General features: G+C 48.4%; 2 protein-coding genes and 1 pseudogene across 4 annotated transcripts in view; 1 reads left to right on the forward strand and 2 right to left on the reverse strand.

Moving 5' to 3' along the window:
* Positions 1-21,486, reverse strand: part of LOC149436761 (uncharacterized) — a 283,632-nt gene that overhangs the window by 34,915 nt on the left and 227,231 nt on the right.
* On the forward strand, positions 11,252-12,550 carry LOC149436764 (uncharacterized). 3 transcript variants are annotated; one of them, XM_089661477.1, is made up of 5 exons: positions 11,254-11,340; positions 11,438-11,553; positions 11,647-11,700; positions 11,794-11,886; positions 11,984-12,550. In XM_089661477.1, exons 1-5 carry the CDS (start codon positions 11,289-11,291, stop codon positions 12,104-12,106), a joined length of 438 nt encoding a protein of 145 aa, XP_089517603.1. In that variant the 5' UTR covers positions 11,254-11,288; the 3' UTR covers positions 12,107-12,550. The 3 variants fall into 3 exon arrangements, with proteins under 3 accessions (XP_089517604.1, XP_089517603.1, XP_089517605.1); XM_089661478.1 differs by lacking the exon at positions 11,647-11,700 and having other exon boundaries at positions 11,252-11,340; XM_089661479.1 differs by lacking the exon at positions 11,438-11,553 and having other exon boundaries at positions 11,274-11,340.
* LOC149436765 (U2 spliceosomal RNA) lies at positions 18,084-18,176 on the reverse strand (annotated as a pseudogene).

Consider the following 21,486-nt stretch of genomic DNA (forward strand, 5'->3'; position numbering starts at 1 on the left):
GAGGGGTTCATTTTTTTCCCATCTGTCTTGTTCTATTGATATTTTGATCTGTAGCCTGTTTTGTGAATAGATATTCATACTAAGTGATTGTGTATGTAAATGTTGCTTGATTCATCTTGCCCTTTGTTTCCTGCTATAACCGCTGAAAGCACAGTTCATTAGAAGCATCTTTAGATTGTAAGCTCTTATGAGCAGCAGCGTTTTAGTTTAGCAACATCAATCCTGCAATGTTTTTGGGTGACACACAAAGAAATTGACTGTATCTACTTGTTGCTGTTGTCCAAATAAATGAAGATTTCTTTGATCAATTAAATGCTTGAACATTTTTTTTTTTTGGTGGTCATTTCATGTTCAATATATTAACATCGCTAACATTTACATTGTATACCTCTATAAGCTGCTCAAATGTAGCGTGTAACAGCGCACATATGTAAGTATGTCCCAACTGATCATTTAAAAAAAACAAACCCTCTTGCACCCCAAGATCATGTTAGGTACCAATGAATAGGACGTGTTCAATGTGCAGTGTGCTATTGGTGTTCTCAAATTCCAGTAACTGTCATAAACTAGGACCCGCTGTATGCTGATTTTGGGCCTTTGGCAACAAATATCTAATATCCAATGATAACTAACAAATGGAATGAAAAACATAAATTTGTGAAAGCTAATATGCAGCATATGCACATAGAAATAGGCGATCGCGCACAAATAAAACGCTAAAAGCGGCAGTCAGCAAGGCGCACGAGCAGCTGTCTTTCCGGAAATGCGTCATCACGTGCGCACGCACCCGGAAGTGCTTGTGGATGAGAGTGGTTGGAGGTTTGTGGTGTTGTAATCTGTCTTTTATTTCATTTGCATTTGGACATGGCGAGATCGCAGTTCTCCACCAAGGAGATGATCCTCATTTGCATAGTAAGTGTGGCCATAACAGATGGGTAATTGCAGGATTGTGGGTGGGGCCTAGCAGAATGTCCCTTAGTACACATGCTACTTCCGGGTTATCTGTACATTGCTCCGGGGTATTGATGGCTCACTGATATTAACCACTTGCCTACCAGGCACTAATATCCCATTCCTTACAAGGCCAAATTTCCGCTTTCTGTACTGTCGCACTTTGACAATTGCGCGGTCATGCAACATTGTACCCATATGACATTTTTGTTATTTTTTTCTCACAAATAGACCTTTCTTTGGGTGGATTTTACTTGCCACTGGGTGGTTTACTTTTTGCTCTTTAAGCAAAAAAAAAGGAAAAATTTACACAAAACAGTTTATTGGTTTCTAGTCTAAAATTTTGCAAACAGGGAATTTTTCACCTTCACTGATGTGCGTTGATGAGGCGGCACTGATAGCACTAATGAGGTGGCACGGGTAGGCGGCACTGATGATGGGTCATGATAGTCAGCACTGATAGGCCGCATTGCTGAACTGCACTGATGGGCACAGGTGGGTGGAACTGGTGGGTGGCACTGCTGGGCACCAATCATCAGTGCCCTAATGATTTGTGCCGACCCCCGCTCTGATAACTGCTGGTTCTCAACAGTACTCTCTCCACATTCTGTTGTATCCATCTCTGCATTGGGTTTGGCGTTGTTTTAGCACTTGTTTTTTGACACAAGTTTTTGATGTCTTTTTTCTGCCTTATTGTTTTCATTTTTGTTGCTCGGCAGATTTAAAACAGCAAAACGCAGACAACATGAAATATGTTCTTGTCTGCAGTGTTTCCATTTAAGTATTTTGACAAAAACATAACACTTTTGGAGTTCCAGAAAGGCTCTGACCTTTTCCAAAAAATCAAGCCATGTGAAAATGCACATGTGTAAACATGTCCCATAGGAAATCATCTTAAAGCGGAGCTCCATCCAAAAGGGGAAGTTCTGCTTTAAGGACCCCCGCTCTGATCACTGCTGGTTCTCAACAGTACTTTCTCCACATTCTGACAGCGTGAGGAAAGTGTAGTCGAGAACCGGCAAGTGCATTTCCCGGGGATCAGCGTGTCATTGGACATGGCTGATCACATGGTAAAAAGCTGCTGTGATTGGCCTTTTAACACATCATGTGATCAGCTGTGTCCTAAGGACAGGAGAGCGTGTTCTGGGAGGACGTCATATGATGCCCTCCCAGAACTGGCCGGACGCAGTGTAGCCGTCATTCAGCTATCTGCGGTTGAAAACTAGTTAACCAGCTAGATCTTCATTTATAATCTTTGCAGATATGTACATGTATACTGCGTATAATGCATTACAGTGTGCAATGTGTTGGTGTACATGGTATTACAGTGTGCAATGTGTTGGTGTACATGGTATTACAGTGTGCAATGTGTTGGTGTACATGGTATTACAGTGTGCAATGTGTTGGTGTACACGGTATTACAGTGTGCAATGTGTTGGTGTACATGGAATTACAGTGTGCAATGTGTTGGTGTACACGATATTACAGTGTGCAATGTGTTGGTGTACACGGTATTACAGTGTGCAATGTGTTGGTGTACACGGTATTACAGTGTGCAATGTGTTGGTGTACACGGTATTACAGTGTGCAATGTGTTGGTGTACACGGTATTACAGTGTGCAATGTGTTGGTGTACATGGTATTACAGTGTGCAATGTGTTGGTGTACACGGTATTACAGTGTGCAATGTGTTGGTGTACACGGTATTACAGTGTGCAATGTGTTGGTGTACACGGTATTACAGTGTGCAATGTGTTGGTGTACACGGTATTACAGTGTGCAATGTGTTGGTGTACATGGTATTACAGTGTGCAATGTGTTGGTGTACACGGTATTACAGTGTGCAATGTGTTGGTGTACATGGAATTACAGTGTGCAATGTGTTGGTGTACACGATATTACAGTGTGCAATGTGTTGGTGTACACGGTATTACAGTGTGCAATGTGTTGGTGTACACGGTATTACAGTGTGCAATGTGTTGGTGTACACGGTATTACAGTGTGCAATGTGTTGGTGTACACGGTATTACAGTGTGCAATGTGTTGGTGTACACGGTATTACAGTGTGCAATGTGTTGGTGTACATGGTATTACAGTGTGCAATGTGTTGGTGTACACGGTATTACAGTGTGCAATGTGTTGGTGTACACGGTATTACAGTGTGCAATGTGTTGGTGTACATGGTATTACAGTGTGCAATGTGTTGGTGTACACGGTATTACAGTGTGCAATGTGTTGGTGTACACGGTATTACAGTGTGCAATGTGTTGGTGTACATGGAATTACAGTGTGCAATGTGTTGGTGTACACGATATTACAGTGTGCAATGTGTTGGTGTACACGGTATTACAGTGTGCAATGTGTTGGTGTACACGGTATTACAGTGTGCAATGTGTTGGTGTACACGGTATTACAGTGTGCAATGTGTTGGTGTACACGGTATTACAGTGTGCAATGTGTTGGTGTACACGGTATTACAGTGTGCAATGTGTTGGTGTACATGGTATTACAGTGTGCAATGTGTTGGTGTACACGGTATTACAGTGTGCAATGTGTTGGTGTACAAGGTATTACAGTGTGCAATGTGTTGGTGTACATGGTATTACAGTGTGCAATGTGTTGGTGTACATGGTATTACAGTGTGCAATGTGTTGGTGTACACGGTATTACAGTGTGCAATGTGTTGGTGTACACGGTATTACAGTGTGCAATGTGTTGGTGTACATGGTATTACAGTGTGCAATGTGTTGGTGTACACGGTATTAGAGTGTGCAATGTGTTGGTGTACACGGTATTACAGTGTGCAATGTGTTGGTGTACATGGTATTACAGTGTGCAATGTGTTGGTGTACACGGTATTACAGTGTGCAATGTGTTGGTGTACACGGTATTACAGTGTGCAATGTGTTGGTGTACATGGTATTACAGTGTGCAATGTGTTGGTGTACACGGTATTACAGTGTGCACAATAACGCATTTGACATTTTTAGAGTGCAATGCATTAGTATGTAATGCAGGGGTCCTCAAACTACGGCCCGCGGGCCACTAGAGGCCCGCCAAGCACACTCATCCGGCCCGACGGCAGGGGACACCAAGTACAGGGGTGGGCAGGGGGCTGCTGTCTCTTACCTGGCTCCGGTCCCAGTCCCATGACAATCCAGTCCAGGATGCGCTGCTCCTTCACTCCAGCCGCTCCCTCACTCGGTGTTCGCGCTGCCGCTCAGCTCCGCCTCCTCACCGGTGATTGGGCACCAGTACTGTAGCTCAGGAAAGGCACACAGGCGGCCAATCACCGGCGAGGAGGCGGAGCCGAGCGGACCCGCAAAAATCAAAGGAGAGAAAGGCCGGAGTGAAGGAAAGAGGACAGCTGACCTCCCGGTAAGTGTGCCATGCAGATGGTACTTCTGCAACCAGGTATGCTGGCTGTAGCAGCACCATGCTGGAAAAGGGGACGGCTAGTTAGGTGTCATTGCTGTCAGTGGGAGGAATAGTGCCCCATCATTGGTGTCACTGATAATGATGAGGCACTATTCCTCCCGCCACTGACACCAACAATGGGGCACTATTCCTCCCCCCACTGACACCAACGATGGGGCACTATTCCTCCCCCCACTGACACCAGCGATGGGGCACTATTCCTCCCCCCACTGACACCAGCGATGGTGCACTATTCCTCCCCCCACTGACACCAGCGATGGGGCACTATTCCTCCCCCCACTGACACCAGTGATGGGACACTATTCCTCCCCCCACTGACACCAGTGATGGGACACTATTCCTCCCCCCACTGACACCAGCGATGGGGCACTATTCCTCCCCCCACTGACACCAGCGATGGTGCACTATTCCTCCCCCCACTGACACCAGCGATGGGGCACTATTCCTCCCCCCACTGACACCAGTGATGGGACACTATTCCTCCCCCCACTGACACCAGTGATGGGACACTATTCCTCCCCCCACTGACACCAATGATGGGGCACTATTCCTTCCCCCACTGACACCAACGATGGGGCACTATTCCTCCCCCCACTGACACCAGCAATGGGACACTATTCCTCCCCCCACTGACACCAATGATGGGGCACTATTCCTTCCCCCACTGACACCAACGATGGGGCACTATTCCTCCCCCCACTGACACCAGCAATGGGGCACTATTCCTCCCCCCACTGACACCAACGATGGGGCACTATTCCTCCCCTGACACCAGCGATGGGACACTATTCCTCCCCCCACTGAAACCAGCGATGGGGCACTATTCCTCCCCCCACTGACACCAGCGATGGGACACTATTCCTCCCCCCACTGACACCAGCGATGGGGCACTATTCCTCCCCCCTCTGACACCAATGATGGGGCACTATTCCTCCCACTGACACCAGCGATGGGACACTATTCCTCCCCCCACTGACACCAGCAATGGGACACTTTTCCTCCCCCCACTGACACCAATGATGGGGCACTATTCTTCCCCCCACTGACACCAATTGTGGGGCACTATTCCTCCCACTGACACCAATGATGGGGCACTATTCCTCCCACTGACACCAATTATGGGGCACTATTCCTCCCACTGACACCAATGATGGGACACTATTCCTCCCACTAATACCAATGATGGGGCACTATTCCTCCCACTGACACCAATGATGGGGCACTATTCCTCCCACTGCCACCAATTGTGGGGCACTATTCCTCCCACTGACACCAATTGTGGGGCACTATTCCTCCCACTGATACCAACGATGGGGCACTATTCCTCCCACTGACACCAATGATGGGGCACTATTCCTCCCACTGACACCAATGATGGGACACTATTCCTCCCACTAATACCAATGATGGGGCACTATTCCTCCCACTGACACCAATGATGGGACACTATTCCTCACACTGACACCAATGATGGGGCACTATTCCTCCCACTGACACCAATGATGGGGCACTATTCCTCCCACTGACACCAATGATGGGGCACTATTCTTCCCACTGACACCAATTGTGGGGCACTATTCCTCCCACTGACACCAATGATGGGGCACTATTCCTCCCACTGACACCAATTATGGGGCACTATTCCTCCCACTGACACCAATGATGGGGCAGTATTCCTCCCACTGATACCAATGATGGGGCACTATTCCTCCCACTGACACCAATGATGGGGCACTATTCCTCCCACTGACACCAATGATGGGGCACTATTTCGCTCCATAAGACACACTTGGGGGGAAATGTCTATGCGTCTTATAGAGTGGCCGGCCCAGTATTCCCACCGCCGTTGTATGTCCGCAGTCTCTGAACAAATGCGGACACAGTACAGGAGATAACCATAGTTTTGTTTTTAAACTCTAGTCCGGCCCTCAACGGGCTGAGGGACAGTGAACTGGCCCCCTGTTTAAAACGTTTGAGGCCCCCTGGTGTAATGCCTTGGACAGTACACTGCATTTGCAATATTGGTGTATGGTTATTAAGCACAGATCTGATTCTAGTTTTCAGGGAGAAGTCTTCTCTGTCCCCCTGTTGATGAGGTGGAGGACATTTGTTTTCCCAAGGAGAAGAGAGGAGATTTTTTTTCAAGGAGATCTGTATAGATTTCCAGAGATCTGTGTAGATGGTTGAGGGGCTGCATGTGATCTCCGGAGATAACTGGGATTATTGATCACCTGAATTAAACCAGTGAAAGAAAAGATTGAATGAAAATAATCTGCAGTGACCACTGTGCTTTGTCAGCCACATATTGGCCCATTCTGGTGTCACACAGATGCCATGTGAAATTTGCAGTGTTTTCTGTGCAAGCGCTGCACCGCATCACAACCGCAACCCCTTCATGCCACCTGCTGCGGCTTTCTAGGTGAAGTTACCAACACACCAAAATTGGTCCACAAAGCGTATTGCGATTTGCCAAATTGGATGGCATGCCTATTCACACCCATGTGCATACCCTGAAAAAGGGTCCTGCACCTTTTTGGCCCGGATGCGGTGCAATTTGAGCCTTGCAAAATGTTTGTCTCAAATTGCAACGCACACAAATTGCATGTGATTTGCCCAGGAGTGCGGTGTTAGACCACAATGCATGTATGTGAAGCCACAATAAAAATGTGTATTTTGTCTACTTTTACTTGGCATGTTAACATTCTGTAACTGCATTTTTCTTCTGTTTAACATGCTATAGACATGGAACATGCATTTGGATGGAGTGTTTTTGTATGTGCATTTGGGAAGTATTCTAAACACACATTGACCCTAGGGCCACACCATATCTTGAGCCACGTTTGTCAGAAATGCTGTATAGGACATTTAAAGTGGATTTACACTCAACCTATCAAAAAATAACAGTCATCAGCTACAAAAACTGTAGCTGCTGACTTTTAAAAAGCAGGGAGGACACCTTCCGTTTCCAAACATCTAGGCGATCGTACCAGAAGTGGGAGAGTGTGCCTGTCAAATTTGGGGACCCACTCCCCAAGGGTGCCAATCCTTAAGGGGGAACGGGGAGCAGTCCTTAAAGCAGAACTTCCCCTTTTGGATGGAGCTCCGCTTTAAGATGATTTCCTATGGGACATGTTTACACATGTGCATTTTCACATGGCTTGATTTTTTGGAAAAGGTCAGAGCCTTTCTGGAACTCCAAAAGTGTTATGTTTTTGTCAAAATACTTAAATGGAAACACTGCAGACAAGAACGTATTTCATGTTGTCTGCGTTTTGCTGTTTAAAATCTGCCGAGCAACAAAAATGAAAACAATAAGGCAGAAAAAAGACATCAAAAACTTGTGTCAAAAAACAAGTGCTAAAACAACGCCAAACACAATGCAGAGATGGATACAACACAACCTGTGTTGCCTTAGGCACTTGAGTGCACACTTGGCCACAGGTGATTTTACAAGGCGTTTTTTTGGGTCAAAGAATGTGTCTTTGCATTTGTGGAAAGTGTATTTTGGTTGTAATTTTTGGTGTTATTTTTTACGCATACTTTGGCAAACTGCACATCTGCATTCAACTTTGTGGTGAAAATTAACCAAATAATGTCCCAGCCAAAATGACATGCATTTGGCATGTGTTGCCAGAACACACACAAAAATGCTGATACAAAAGAATCCAAAATACAGGCTCAAACAAGACAAACATGCACATCCAAATTTCAACCCACATTTTACAAACATATCTGATGACCAAAAAGCTCCAAAAATGTTGATTACAAAATACACCACAATGAACAATAAAATGTCCAACAAAGCAAAAATTGAACTTTTGTGCCCATGGAGTGTTGTGTTTTCTTTCAATGCTCATTTAGGTGCGTGCCTAGCATATTTGGTAAATGCTAAAATGTGCAGCAAAATGCATGTTTGCTAACAGCACTTGGGGTGCCATTAACAATGAATGGCACCCAAAAGCACAATGCATATTTAAAGACCATTGAGCACAATTTAGAAGTGCAGCAACAATTTTGCAATTCTGCCCACAATTATGCATTGCTCAGGTGAGAATGCATTGAAAATAACAATACAATACAATTATACTGTATGTATGTATGTATGTGTATACACACACACATGTAGATATAGTTCATGTTTTAGCTTGCCTTTTGATACAATTATCCCCTGCTTTGTGTGGGATATTTGGTATGTTTGATTACACAAACCTCTCACATTTAAATTCTTGACCTTTTTTTGTCATCCACAGATTATGCTGTTACGCAAGTATGATCGTGGCTGCTCGAATTTTGCCAAGCAGACCATCGTGCGCCACATCAAACATCGGCTGTGGCAGAGATTCCATCATCGCACTACTGTGCTACAAATTCAGCACAGCTGGAGCGATGTTAAGCGGCGCAACCCGCAATTTTTTAAAAAAGTGGCCCGCAGAATCTCTGGTAAGTCAAGTTATTATTAAAAACTTTACTTTCATTTTTGTATTGTGAAAAATGTTTTGATACATTCAATCTGAATTTGTTTGGCAATAATGTTGTCTTTGTTGACTTGTTCTAGCCACAGCTGATGGGTGCCAGGCAGTGGTCTGCTTGGCAAAAAAGCCTCACAGGAGGACAGCCACCGTCCTCTTCTGCCAACCACAGGCGGGGCATCCCCTGCAGAGACTCCGCATTGTGGAAGGTAAGCACAAGCTCTGGAAGCTTGGACCTCATGACCTTGCCATTGTTGCCATCTCCACACTGATCTCCATTGACTGTCAATTGTACATTCATGCCACACACATTGCTTGTAAATGACATGATAACTGACGGAAGCGTAGGCAGGACAGAACACACACGGAGGATGCTAAACACACCAAGTTTTATTGTTATATGGAAAGCACTCAATCAGGGTAGGAATTTAGCATCCGGGGACCCAAAAAGGGGGAGGAGAGGGGAGTAGCTCAAAACAATTGTAATTCAGCCCATGATAGGGCAATTTGTGTAGCGATGGGCCAAGTAACTATTAATCCAAGCAGGCAGCTCCGGCAAAAGTAATAGGGAGGTTCAATAGGGCAATCCAGGCAAAAAATGTATGAGAGTTCCATGGGACAGTCCAGGCAGGGGAAATTCAGGGGATCCAGGAGGGGGGGTGTTCAGACAGGAGGATTGGGGCACTCACGGTTTAGGCAGGATTATCCTTGGGCACACAGCAGGTAGCAAGCAGGAGTACCCTCGCACACAACGGATAGCAAGTGCCTCTAGCCCCCCAGGTATCAGCAGAGTACTCAGCGGGTTCTTGGAGCTGGGGAGGTATGGCCTCAGCTCAGACCTTACAACAGCTGCTCATGGCAACGTACAGGGGACCAACAGTGGACTAGGTCCTGCTTGAGTCTTCTTAAGCCAGAGCAGGACGCTTCCCAGTTGCCCTGGCAATGGCCAGCCCAGCATCGGGTCACCGGGGCAACAAGGCACGCCCCGCTCACTCGGGCCATGCTCAGGGAGCATGACCATTGTCTCCAGCGGGCGCAGATCGCGGGAAGCCTCGTGCCCGTGCTGTTCCCACCGGGGAACATGCAGGGACAACCCGGCGGCCTGTGCTGTGCGGGCCCAGCGGGGTGGCTGACTCCTTGGCAACTTTTCTGAGGAGAGGTGCTACCCGCACCACAGGGGGTGTTTCCTCCCATCCTGAACAGCCTTTGATGTAGGCTTGTGCAGGACCATAGGAATCTGCAAGGGGGAAGGGAGGGGGGATGATGAAAGGAGAGCGAGGGGGGAGGAAGGGACAGCAGGCTGGAGGGGGGGGGACCGTGCCAAGAACCATTTGTTAATCACTAATAGAGCTGTGTTTGGTGTCATTTGATCCCCAATGGCTGTTTGTTTGTGATGCAAGATTTTTGCCTAAAAACATTCTGGCTTAGATGTTCACAAACATATCCCATCAAAATCGCAATCATAACATTTTGTTTTTACACTTGACAGAATTGTACTTTTTTGGACCCATTAAATTACGATATGTGTATGTTATGTATGCTGTTTGAAAGTTGCAGAGTATCCAAATTATGGAATATTTTGGACTAAAATGCAACTCCATGATGTACAGCCTATCTCATTTGGTGAGGCCCCATAAGATGACAGAACATGAGAAATATTCTACAATGCATAGTACGTTATTATTAAAACATTAACACATGAATACAGTATTATAGAGAGGGCACATCTGGGGGGATTTTGGGTTAGTAATCCTGACAATCTTGCCATGTCCTTACATTGGGAATCATTGTAACGGAAATGTTTAACATTGTCTTGACTTGCTTACATTACTGCCATGTGGCCTTTTTGGTGATCTGGTATATATAGTCTGCAGCCAATCATATTGACCAGGGTGCTGTGATTGGTCCAAATACCATGTGATAAGTGTGGTCCAATCCCATTAGGACTTCCAAGAGTTCCTAATATCTAAATTGACATTGTGATCATGTCATTGCATAGCAAATACATGATCAACAAGCTTAACAAATCATCCTCCTACCATGACTTGCTATCTGCTGTAGTGCAGTGGACAAAGTTGTGGAAAAGGATGCAGTCTGCCCCAGTGGATGTACATCCAAAGTCAAAACATAACAAATTAGGGACACGAACGCAATTGTGCCTGTATGTGTGGCCTGACACCAGGAAATGGACAGTTGTCATTCAGCCCTGGGGCCCTAGCTTTGGCACACGTTTATGAGAAATCTTCTGCCATGTTTTTAGGTTAGTAATGTTCCAATTCTGTGTTATTCTTTTTGTAGAACAAGAGAGTGAAGAGGAGGGCCACCGTAAGTGCCTTGAATGTGATTGGCTGTGCTCTGTGTGCATTATGTAACTTTGATATGTGCAATGTGTTTGTTGTGCTCTATCTTGTTGTTTATGTAACACCAGCTATGTTGGAAGAGGGGGATGAGGAGGAGGAGGGCACATCCTCTCAGGCTCACTGTAAGTGCATTGAATGTGCTTGTCTGTTCTCTGTGTTCCTTGTTGTCCTTGGCTCTCTCAAAGGGGTTGTTGTTGTTGTTCTTTCTTGTTTGTGTAGTACCAGCAAGGTTGCCTCCAGTGGAGGAGGAGGAGGAAGCGGCAGCAGCGGCGGCACCACCACCCCGTCTCCACGGTCGCCTGTTCTGCCGGAGACTCCCTCACCTCCAGCTCACTGTAAGTGTCTTGGATGTGCTTGCCTATTCTCTCTGTGCATTATGTAACTTTGATGTCTGCAATGTGTTCTGTTCTATCTTGTTGTTTATGTAGCACCAGCCATGTTGGAAGAGGAAGAGGAGGAGGATACCTCTTCTGAGGCACACTGTGAGTTCATTGAATGTGCTTGTCTGTTCTCTGTGTTCCTTGTTGTCCTTGGCTCTCTCAAAGGGGTTATTATTGTCCTTCTTGTTTGTGTAGTTCAAGCAAGGTTTTCTCTGGAGGAAGAGGAGGCCCACCAGCCACCTCCAGAATTTGGACTGCACCAGGAGGCCCCTTCACCTCCAGCTCACTGTAAGTGCCTTGGATGTGCTTGCCTGTTCTCTGTGTGCATTATGTCAATTTGATGTTTGCAATGTGTTGGTTTTGTTCTTTCTTGTTGTTTGTGTAGCTCCAGCCATATTGGAAGAGGGTGAGCTGGAGGAAGAGCAGAGGGAGGAGTGGTCTCCCCCTCAGGTCCACTGTAAGTACCTTCAATGTGTTTGGTGATTTACCTTCTGTACAATCATGCTGACCATAGCTGTAGGCTAATTTGACTGCTTAATATTGGCCGGACTGTAGTTTCTTATCTAAGTCGGCCTTGTTTTTGTTTCCACTACTGCAACTTACCTAGGTGGTTGAAGCATTGGTCCAATACTTCATCTGTCCCCCCTAGGTTGTAAGGGTGGTAACTCTGCTGTGATGGAGCGTAGGCAGGACCAAACACACATAGCAGATGATAAACACACAAAGCTTTCTTGAATTAGGACAGTCACTCAATTTAGGTATGAAGGTAGCGTCCAAGTTCTCAGGGCAGGGGAAGAGCAGGGATGGCTCCCCAAAAAATTGTAATTTGGCCCCAAGAAGGGCAAACTTAGAGTCTCTGTTAAATTGTAATCCAGGCAGGGAAGGGAAAGGAGGGAGAGTTCACAGCCCTTCCATACAGGGGAGGAAAACAGGGGCACAAACACTCACAGTTCCGGCAGGGGTTTTTCTGGCTCACAGCGGCCTACAACAGGGGGCGACACTTATCAGCACACAGCAGAGGGTCCACTTCTACAGCACACTGCAACACTTGCAATCCTGGCCTCACAGTATTAGGCAGTGTAGCAGCGGGTACTCCTCCTGAGCCCCGAGTATTAGCAGAGTGTTCAGCGGCTAATAATCCTGGTATCCCCAGAGTATTATGCAGAGTGGCTGCGGGGGTCTCGCCTCAGTGCAGACCTCCCAGCAGCTTCGCAGCAGACAAAACACCTGGGAGAATCCTGCGTCGGCTCCCTGTTGTCCTGGCAACGTCCAGCCCAGCACTGTGTTGCCCGGGCAACGAGGCACGCCCTCTTGACACGGGCCTTGCTCTCTTTATCTCCGGCGGGTGCAGGTGCGGGAAACCTCGCACCCATTTTTGATTGAAAAGATACTTTTATTGCAGAAGCATCAAAAACAACATGATACTTGTAATCGGGGTACATCTCACCCTGTACTGCGACGCAGCGCACCACATTGCAATACAGTTCCAAGCATACGATAAATACATTCAGAAATAAATACATTCGCTCAGCGGTATGATGCCTGACGTGATGTGCAGAGGATGAATCCCCCGGACCACCACGTCATGCATAACGCCGCTTACCCCAAAAACCACAGCATCCTAATACACAATACTTTTCCTAATGTCACGATGTCATGCAGAAAACGAAAAACCGAAAGTCACAATCTACAATAAGCATCGGGTGTGTGGGGGGGAGGGGAAGAAAGGGGGAAACACAGGCCCGAAGCTTTATTGAAGGGACAAAGACACGCAAGGGGGAGTAGGGGGAAGGGGAAATCTTCAGACGTCCTCTTCCTCCTTAAAGTCCATCAAGGAATAGTCTCTGAGCAGACTGAGGATCAGTCTGCGGCAGTCCTCAATGGACATCCTCTCCCGCTGGTGGATGAGGCGCTTTCTGGCGCACCATAAAGCGTCCTTAAAACAACACAGCACCCGCCAGGCGCCGTCAATGTCCTCCAGAGAAAAGGTTCCACAGAACAGTCCATTCAACACCCCAAAGTGAGTGATGGCTGTCTGTGGTACAAAGTCCTTGAGTTCAGGTTCCAGGGCCCCCAACAGGGCCTGAGCAAATGAGCACTCCCAGAAAACGTGGTGAGACGTTTCCTCATGGATGATGCAGAAGGGGCAGTGTCTGTATCTGCTCAGGTTCCTGGCATGCATAAATGTCCTGAGAGGCAACCCCCCTTGGATTGCCATCCATGCCAGGTCTTTGTGCCTGTTGGTGAGAATGTTGGAAGAAACATTCCTCCAGACCACCTTGCAGGTGTCTGAAGGCAGGCCTGGAACCGACTCCAAAATGTTGCTTGCTCTGATCAGCTTGTAAATGGTCTTTGGTTTCCACAAGTCAGGCTTGACTCCCTGCAGCCCCTGCTCCCTGATGAACTTGAAGGTATCCAAGTAGTACCAAGGAGTGTCCCAGTTGTAGGGGATGGAACTGTCCCAAGTGTCCCACCCGAGGGACCTCCAGAGAGGCAACAGGAAGAAGCGCGACATTGCGTTCCCGCCAGAGTCCATAATCCGTTTGGGAAAAGTTCTGCGGATGCAGTTGCAAGCAAAGAACACCCTCAGTTGGGTGGCGATGTCGGGCATGCCCTTACCACCCTTGAGGGGTTCCTTGAACATGACTGCCCGCTTCACTCTGTCCATCTTGGAGCCCCAGATGAAGTGAAACACCGCCCTGGTGATGGCCTTACAGGTGTTGACCCGTGGGGGCCAGGCCTGGGCGAGGTACTGCAACACAGGGAGAATCTCGCTGCGGAGTACCAGTGTCTTCCCTTCGATGGAGAGGTCTCTGAGGCTCCAAAGTCCAAATTTCTGACGCATTTTGGCCAGTCTCTCCTCCCAAGACTTCAGGGCTGCGCCCTCGGCACCAAACCAAACTCCCAAAATTTTCATGAAGTCTGTCTTGATGCCAAAGGGCATGGATGCAGAAGAAGGCAGGAACCACTTTCCGAAGAGCATGACTTCCGACTTCCCGCAGTTGACCTTTGCCCCCGAAGCTTGGCTGAAGTCCTCGCAGGTCTGGACGAGCAGGTCGATGGAGCGCTGGTTGGCACAGAACACCGTCACTTCGTCCATGTAGAGCGAGCACTTCACTTCCCGTCTGTCTGGTCCCGGTGCGGTGATTCCCCCGATCTCTGGATTCCGTCTGATGCATTCGGCGAAGAGCTCTATACAGCAAACAAAAAGCAGAGGTGAGAGAGGACAGCCTTGTCTGACCCCGGAGAGGACCGGGAAGGGGTCAGTCTTCCAGCCGTTCACCTGCACGGAACTACAAATGCCGTTATACATCATATCCACATACGAACAAAACATTTCCCCGAGACCAAACCTGCGCAGGGCTCTGCACATAAACCCATGGGAGACACGGTCAAAGGCCTTTTCCTGATCAAGACTGACCAGGGCCGCGTGCACACGGTGGTCCTTGATGTATTGGACCATGTCCCGGACAAGCGCTAGGCTGTCCGCAATCCTGCGGCCAGGAATGCTGCAAGTCTGATCCGGGTTGATGATCTGTCCGATAACAGCCTTCAGCCTGTTCGCCATGACTTTGGCGAGGATCTTGTAGTCCACGTTCAGGAGAGAGATGGGACGCCAATTTTTCAAGTCACATCTCTCCCCCTTACGCTTGTACAGGATCGTGATCATTCCCTCCCTCAATGAAGGAGGCATCTTGCCCTCCACCACCATCTCCTAGTACAGCTCGAGCAGATCCGGGCCCACGAGATCCCACAGCGCTACATAGAGCTCTGCTGGGAGACCGTCGCAGCCCAGGGTCCTGCCCCGCCTAAAGGATTTAGCGGCAGAGTGCAGCTCCTCCAACGTCAAGGGGGCGTTGGTGGCCGACAAACCTGCAGGATCAATAGCGTTAGAGATACCTGACAAGAACCTGTCGGCCGCTTCCGAGTTTGTTTCTTTGGGGGAGTAGAGGTCGGAGTAGTAGTCGCTGACCACGTCCATCACGGCCTCCTTCCCCTTCTGGAGTGTTCCAGTCTTGTCACGCAGCTCCGACAGGGGTGTGTGTCCTGAGTGGAGTTTCCTGAAAAAGAAAGAGTTACACTTCTCACCTTTCTCGAGATGCTCCACCTTGGCACGGAAGACAATGTGCCTGGATTCTTCCTCAAAGTGCTTTTTCAAGCTCTTCTTGGTGTCCTCCAGGTCTTGCCTCACGTCCCAGCCACAGTGATGAAGGTCCTGCAGGGACTGCAGCTGACGCTGCAGCCTCCTGAGTTCCCTCCTCCTGGCACACACTTGCTGGCGTCCCCTGGCCTGAAAGAAGCTGCGCAGCTTGACTTTCACAAACTCCCACCAGTCGCTTACCTTGGGAAAGAAAGACTTCTCCTCCTGCCAGGCACCGTAGGTTTCCCTGAGCTCCTCCAGCAGTTCCTCATCGTCCAGCAGGGTGTAATTCAGCTTCCAGGAGCCCGGGCCGGGGGCAAAGCCCTCTCCCAGGTCACCCCGAAAGTGAATGGCCCTGTGGTCAGAGAAAAAGCAGGGAACCATGGAGAACCCGCGGTGCCTGACTGCCCTAGAGGTGAGCACAAAGTCAATCCTGGAACGCACAGGTCCGTCGGGGCGGCTCCATGAGTAGTTCACAGAACCGCGCCCCACGGATCCCACGGCGTCCTGCAGGGAAGCCTCCGCAATCACCTCCCGGAGCAGCTTCGAGGTGGTGTCGAGTTTAGCGTACATGCTGGAGCTGCGCCCATCCTCCTCTATCGGACAGTTAAAATCACCGCCGATTACTACTGTTCTCATTGTGACAAGTTGCGTCCGCAGGGTTTGGAAAAGCTCCAGCTGCGCGTTCTTCTCCGGGGAGGCGTACACGTTGATGAGCCTAACTGGCTCTCCCGCCCACGAGCCGTCTATGACCAAAAGGCGGCCACAGACGAGCTCATGGACGGAGTCAACAGTGAAACGACCCCCCCTGATAAGAACCGCTACCCCTGCAGACTTGCAATCGCCACCCCCAGACCAGTAGGAGGGACCGTGGGTCCACTGGGAGGACAAATGAGTTTACCTCCTCAGAGGGGGAAGGGCGCACTCCTGAAGCATGTAGACATCACTCTGCTGTGTGGAAAGAAAGGTCAGCACAGTCTGCCTCCTAGACGCATCCTTGATGCTCCTCACATTAATGGAATAGATAGATATCTCAGCCATCATGGGAAGGAGATGAAGGGGTTAGTTGGCAGGGGCTGTACTTACCTCCCCTGGAGAGGGGGGGGCCTCTGCAGCCTGACCGATGTCTTGGCTCAGTCCAATCTGGTTGAGGACCTCATTGAGGACCTCACTTAAGTCGGTGGAGAGATCTGGCTCCGACCGGCGCTGGTTTAGTGGGGCCCTTGCTCAGGGGCCCCGCATACGTTCTGCTTCTCTCGGGGCAGTCCTTGTAGACGTGCTCTGACCGTCCACAAAGGTTGCAGGTTTTGGACCTCTGGCAATCCTTGGTCTCATGGTTGCAGCCCGGCAGAACCTACAAGAGAGCACATGGCAATCCTTACCCTCGTGTCCCGGCTGTCCGCACCTGCGGCATGACTGGGGTTGATCCGGGTAGTGTAGGAGTCCTGCGGATGCTCCCAGGGAGAAGCACTGTTGCAGGTGTTGGAGGTCTCCAGCGGGTCGATCTCTCAGCAACCTGCAAAACACGGCCCACTTACCTGTCCAGAAGCCGTTAGCATCTAGTATCCGGACTGGGTCCTTCAACACGACGCAGAACCTCTGGAGATAGGTGGCGATATCTCTTCCGGGGACGTGAGGGTTTCTCATAGACACCGTAATCCGCCTTTCATCCCTTTGAATGGGAGAGTTCGCAACAAAGTTGCGGAAAGGGGAATCGGGCCCAGAGGTCTTCACCATCTCCCAGTATCTTCTGCAAACCTGTAACGAAACAAAGGTTATATAGAAAATACCTCTCACAAAGGACTGCACCGACAGGGTCTCTGCCTTGCTGAATCCCTGATTGAGGATCATTTTCTTGCCGAAGACTTCCGGGGTCATCTCCGGGACTCTGCCTTCCACTTCCTTGAGCCGCAGCACGACTGTCTGCTTCATCCAGGGCTCCAGGGAGGGGAGTCCTTCTGCAGGGCCGGAGCGTTCTGAGGTGGAGGTGGAGGTGGAGGGGGCTTCTCCCGGGGTCTTGGCTGGAGCGGCGGTTGGCGTTTTCTTGTTCGTTGTTTTCTTCCCCATCTTGCCGAGGTTTGCTCAGGAAGGCTTCCCAAGGGTGTTGAGCGGGTTCCTTCTCCTTCTTCCTCGGCGTCTTCACTCTCGCTTAGGCTGTTTGGCGACTACTGCCCGGAGGTAGTAACAAAGAGTGGGGAGGGGGGGGGAAGATCACAAACTCGTTCTGTGTGGGGGCTAAGCCTCAAACCCAATAGCAGCAAGCAGGTGAAGCCAAATTGAATCGACGATCCTACCAGGCCGAGTAGAGGGTACCCCACACAGACCAAACGGCTGGGATAGATGCAAGTGGTTCTCAACGTCCTAGCTGGAAGCAGGGACACCCCTAAAGGCAAGGTCGATACTACACTTGATCTTAGCCAAAAGGCCGAGAAGCGATTGAACCCCAGAATTGGCAGGTCCACCACTGACACCCTGTGCTTTTCACAGATGAGAGCAGGTTCACCCTGAGCACATGTGACAGACATGAAATGGTCTGGAGAAGTCATGGAGAATGTTATGCTGCCCATAACATTGTTCAGCATGACTGTTTTGGTGGTGGGTCAGTGATGGTCTGGGGAGGCATATCCATGGAGGGACACACAGACCTCTACAGGCTAGACAATGGCACCCTGACTGCTATTAGGCCATTGTCAGACCCTACGCTGGTGCAGTGGGTCCTGTTTTCCTCCTGGTGCAGTGGGCCCTGTTTTCCTCCTGGTGCAGACAATGTCTGGCCTCATGTGGGGAGAGTATGCAGGCAGTTCCTGGAGGATGAAGGAATTGACACCATTGAATGGCCACCAAACCTAAATCCAATAGAACACCTCTGGGATGTTATGTTTTGGTTCATCCAACTCTGCCAGGTTGCACCTCAGACTGTCCAGGAGCTCAGTGGTGCCCTGGTCCAGATCTCAGAGGAAATCCCCCAGGACACCATCCATCGTCTCATTAGGAGCCTCCCCCGACATTGTCAGGCATGCATACAAGCACGTGGGGGCCATACAAACTACTGAGTATCATTCTGAGTTGCTGCAATTAAATTTCAGCACAATGGACTCGCCTGCTGCACCACTTTTTCACTTTGATTTTCATGGTGTCTGAATTCAGTCCTCTGTAGATCAATCAGTTTAATTTCCTTCAAACGATGGGGCATCCTTACATTGCCTTGTCCATATCAGTCTACATATTCAGCAAGAGAGTTTTCCCCATTGAGATCTGATGGGTTTTCAAAGTGTACCTCTTATTTTTTGTTCAGTATATATATATATATATAAAACGTTTTTCATCATCTCAGTGGCACGCCCCATTTTAGGGCTGGACATGTTGGGTATCTATTGACTTGGCACAACCTCATCTTTTATATTTTACTAACAAATTGGTAAAATAATGTATTTTTATTCTCAAAAATTCGAAACTATCACCATTGTATTCTCCAGGGCCTCTGATTTCATGATATATATGTTTGGGGGGTTTAACTAATCTTCAGGCCCAAAGTCTGCGGTTTAATATGTACGCAAAAGAAAAATGCAGAAACAGCTCTGGCAGTGAGAGGGTTAATGTGGGCTAGATGGGATCACTCTGCTGGGGTCACACTGTACACATTAGAGCGCCCCCTAGCTGCAGCCTGGTAATAACATTGCTGGGAGGTCTATTCACTGCTACATACTTCCCACCTTTATAGAAACATTCTGCAGCACAGTGGCTCAGTGGTTAGCACTTCCTCCTAGCAGCTCTAATGTCATTGATTTGAATTCAAACTACTTCCCTAACTGTCTGGAGTATGCATGTTCTCCCTGTGCCTGCGTGGGTTTCCTCTGGGTACTCCGGTTTCCTCCGACACTCCAAAGACATGCTGGAAGGTAATTGGTTCCTGTCTATATATGGCCCCTAGTATGTGTATGTATGAATGTTAGTTAGGTCCTTAGACTGTAGGCTCCTCGGGGGCGGAGACTGATGGGAAATAAATATGTAAATTGATGTCCCTACATAAGTAGCTGTAATCATCTAGGAGTCTGTTCATAAAACAATTGCACAGCAATACACCCGGTGAATGTGCTTGTCATTCCCTCTGTGTGAATGGGATGGGGGGAGTAGAGGGAGTAGGCTCTGTGCTGGGCGGGGTGAATGGTTTCCATGGATATAAAATGGAGAATACCACATTTGGCAATAAGATGGTTCTAGTTTCTATGATACTTAGCGCCATCTAAAGGCCAGAAAAGTATGGCATTTATTTATTGACTTTGTAAAATCATCCTTGCACCTAGGTGGATGCTGCACCCATCCCCCACCGGCTCCAAGTGTGAGAACTCAGCGATCATGTGATTGCTGACCATGAGTTCTCACAGCCGTTCTGAGCAGAGAGCGGTGACTGTCAGTCACCGCTCTCTGCCCTGCCCCCCCCCCCCCCCACACTCACTGGGCTGTGGAGGGGGAGGGTGCAGCTGGTCCAGACTCTGATGTCGGGATCTTTCCCCAGCCTGGACTGGCTGAGTGATGTCAGCTGACAGCGGGCTTCACCTGAAAACGGGTCACAGGAGTTCAGAATGAACTGCACTCCTCTGATCCACATGAGAAGTACAGACAAAAGAGCTTTGCCTGAACTTCTCCTTCAAGGAATATGTTCCTCCAACATGTCCTATTCCTGATCTGTGCCGGCTGTCCCATGTCCTTGTATGAAGACGTCTCCTCTTCTCTCTGTATTGCTTCCTTTGTGTGAGATCCCCAGTGATCCTGACAGTCCCTCTGATTTCCTATTAAACCTGACCACACTAGGCATGAGAGCTCAGTGTGGTCAGTTTTGTAGCTGTGCTGGGAGCTCAGTCTGCTCTCCTCCAATCATCAGACTTGTCCTGACACCCCCCTCCCTACACAGGGGAAGACCAGTGAACAGAAGACAAGTGATCACATGAATAGTAGTAAGCAAGATGTCACTTCCTGATATCATTGCTTACTACTAGTGAAATCTGTGAATGATCACCGAGGTCACATGGTACAGGGCTATTCCCAACAGACTTGTACCATGTGACAAGCTGTGACCAATTACAGCTCTCACAGTATTTCTCAATGGCTGCAGGAATGCAGCCGGAGAGAAGGAGAAATTATTGCTTTTACAGCCTTTAAGGGTGCAAAAAAACAAAAATGTAAATTTTATTTGGAAAATTCTACATTTTTTATTTTTTTTTACTAAAAAGATATCTTAATACATTTTTGCCAAGAATTATGAAGAAAGATTATTTATTTGCAAAATTTTATAAGAAAAACACTTTATTTCAAAATTTTTGGACATTTTCATTTATATAGCAAAAAGATAAAAATTCCAGCGGTGAATAAATACCATCAAAATAAAGTTTTACCAGTCTCAGAGTGCGGGAGTGTGACCTCAGAGTGCGGGAGTGTGACCTCAGAGTATGGGAGTGTGACCTCAGAGTGCGGGAGTGTAAACCTCAGGGTGCGGGAGTGTGACCTCAGGGTGCGGGAGTGTGACCTCAGGGATTAGTATGGAGCTGTGTCTGATGAAGGAAACCAAGGGCTCTATTTATAGAACATTCATTGGACCAATGAGACAATCATTCCTCCAGCTGTGACAACATCTGGCTGTATGTTAGGTAACACAGTGATTTCCTATGATCGCCGGCTCCATCTAGTGGCCACAATGAGGTGATTTTTCTGAAATATCCCCATCAGTAAAACTAGCCCAATATGATATT

Source organism: Staurois parvus, unplaced genomic scaffold, assembly GCF_062004578.1.
Source record: "Staurois parvus isolate SC_StPar_1 unplaced genomic scaffold, SC_StPar_1.0 ptg001345l, whole genome shotgun sequence".
Lineage (NCBI taxonomy): Eukaryota > Metazoa > Chordata > Amphibia > Anura > Ranidae > Staurois > Staurois parvus.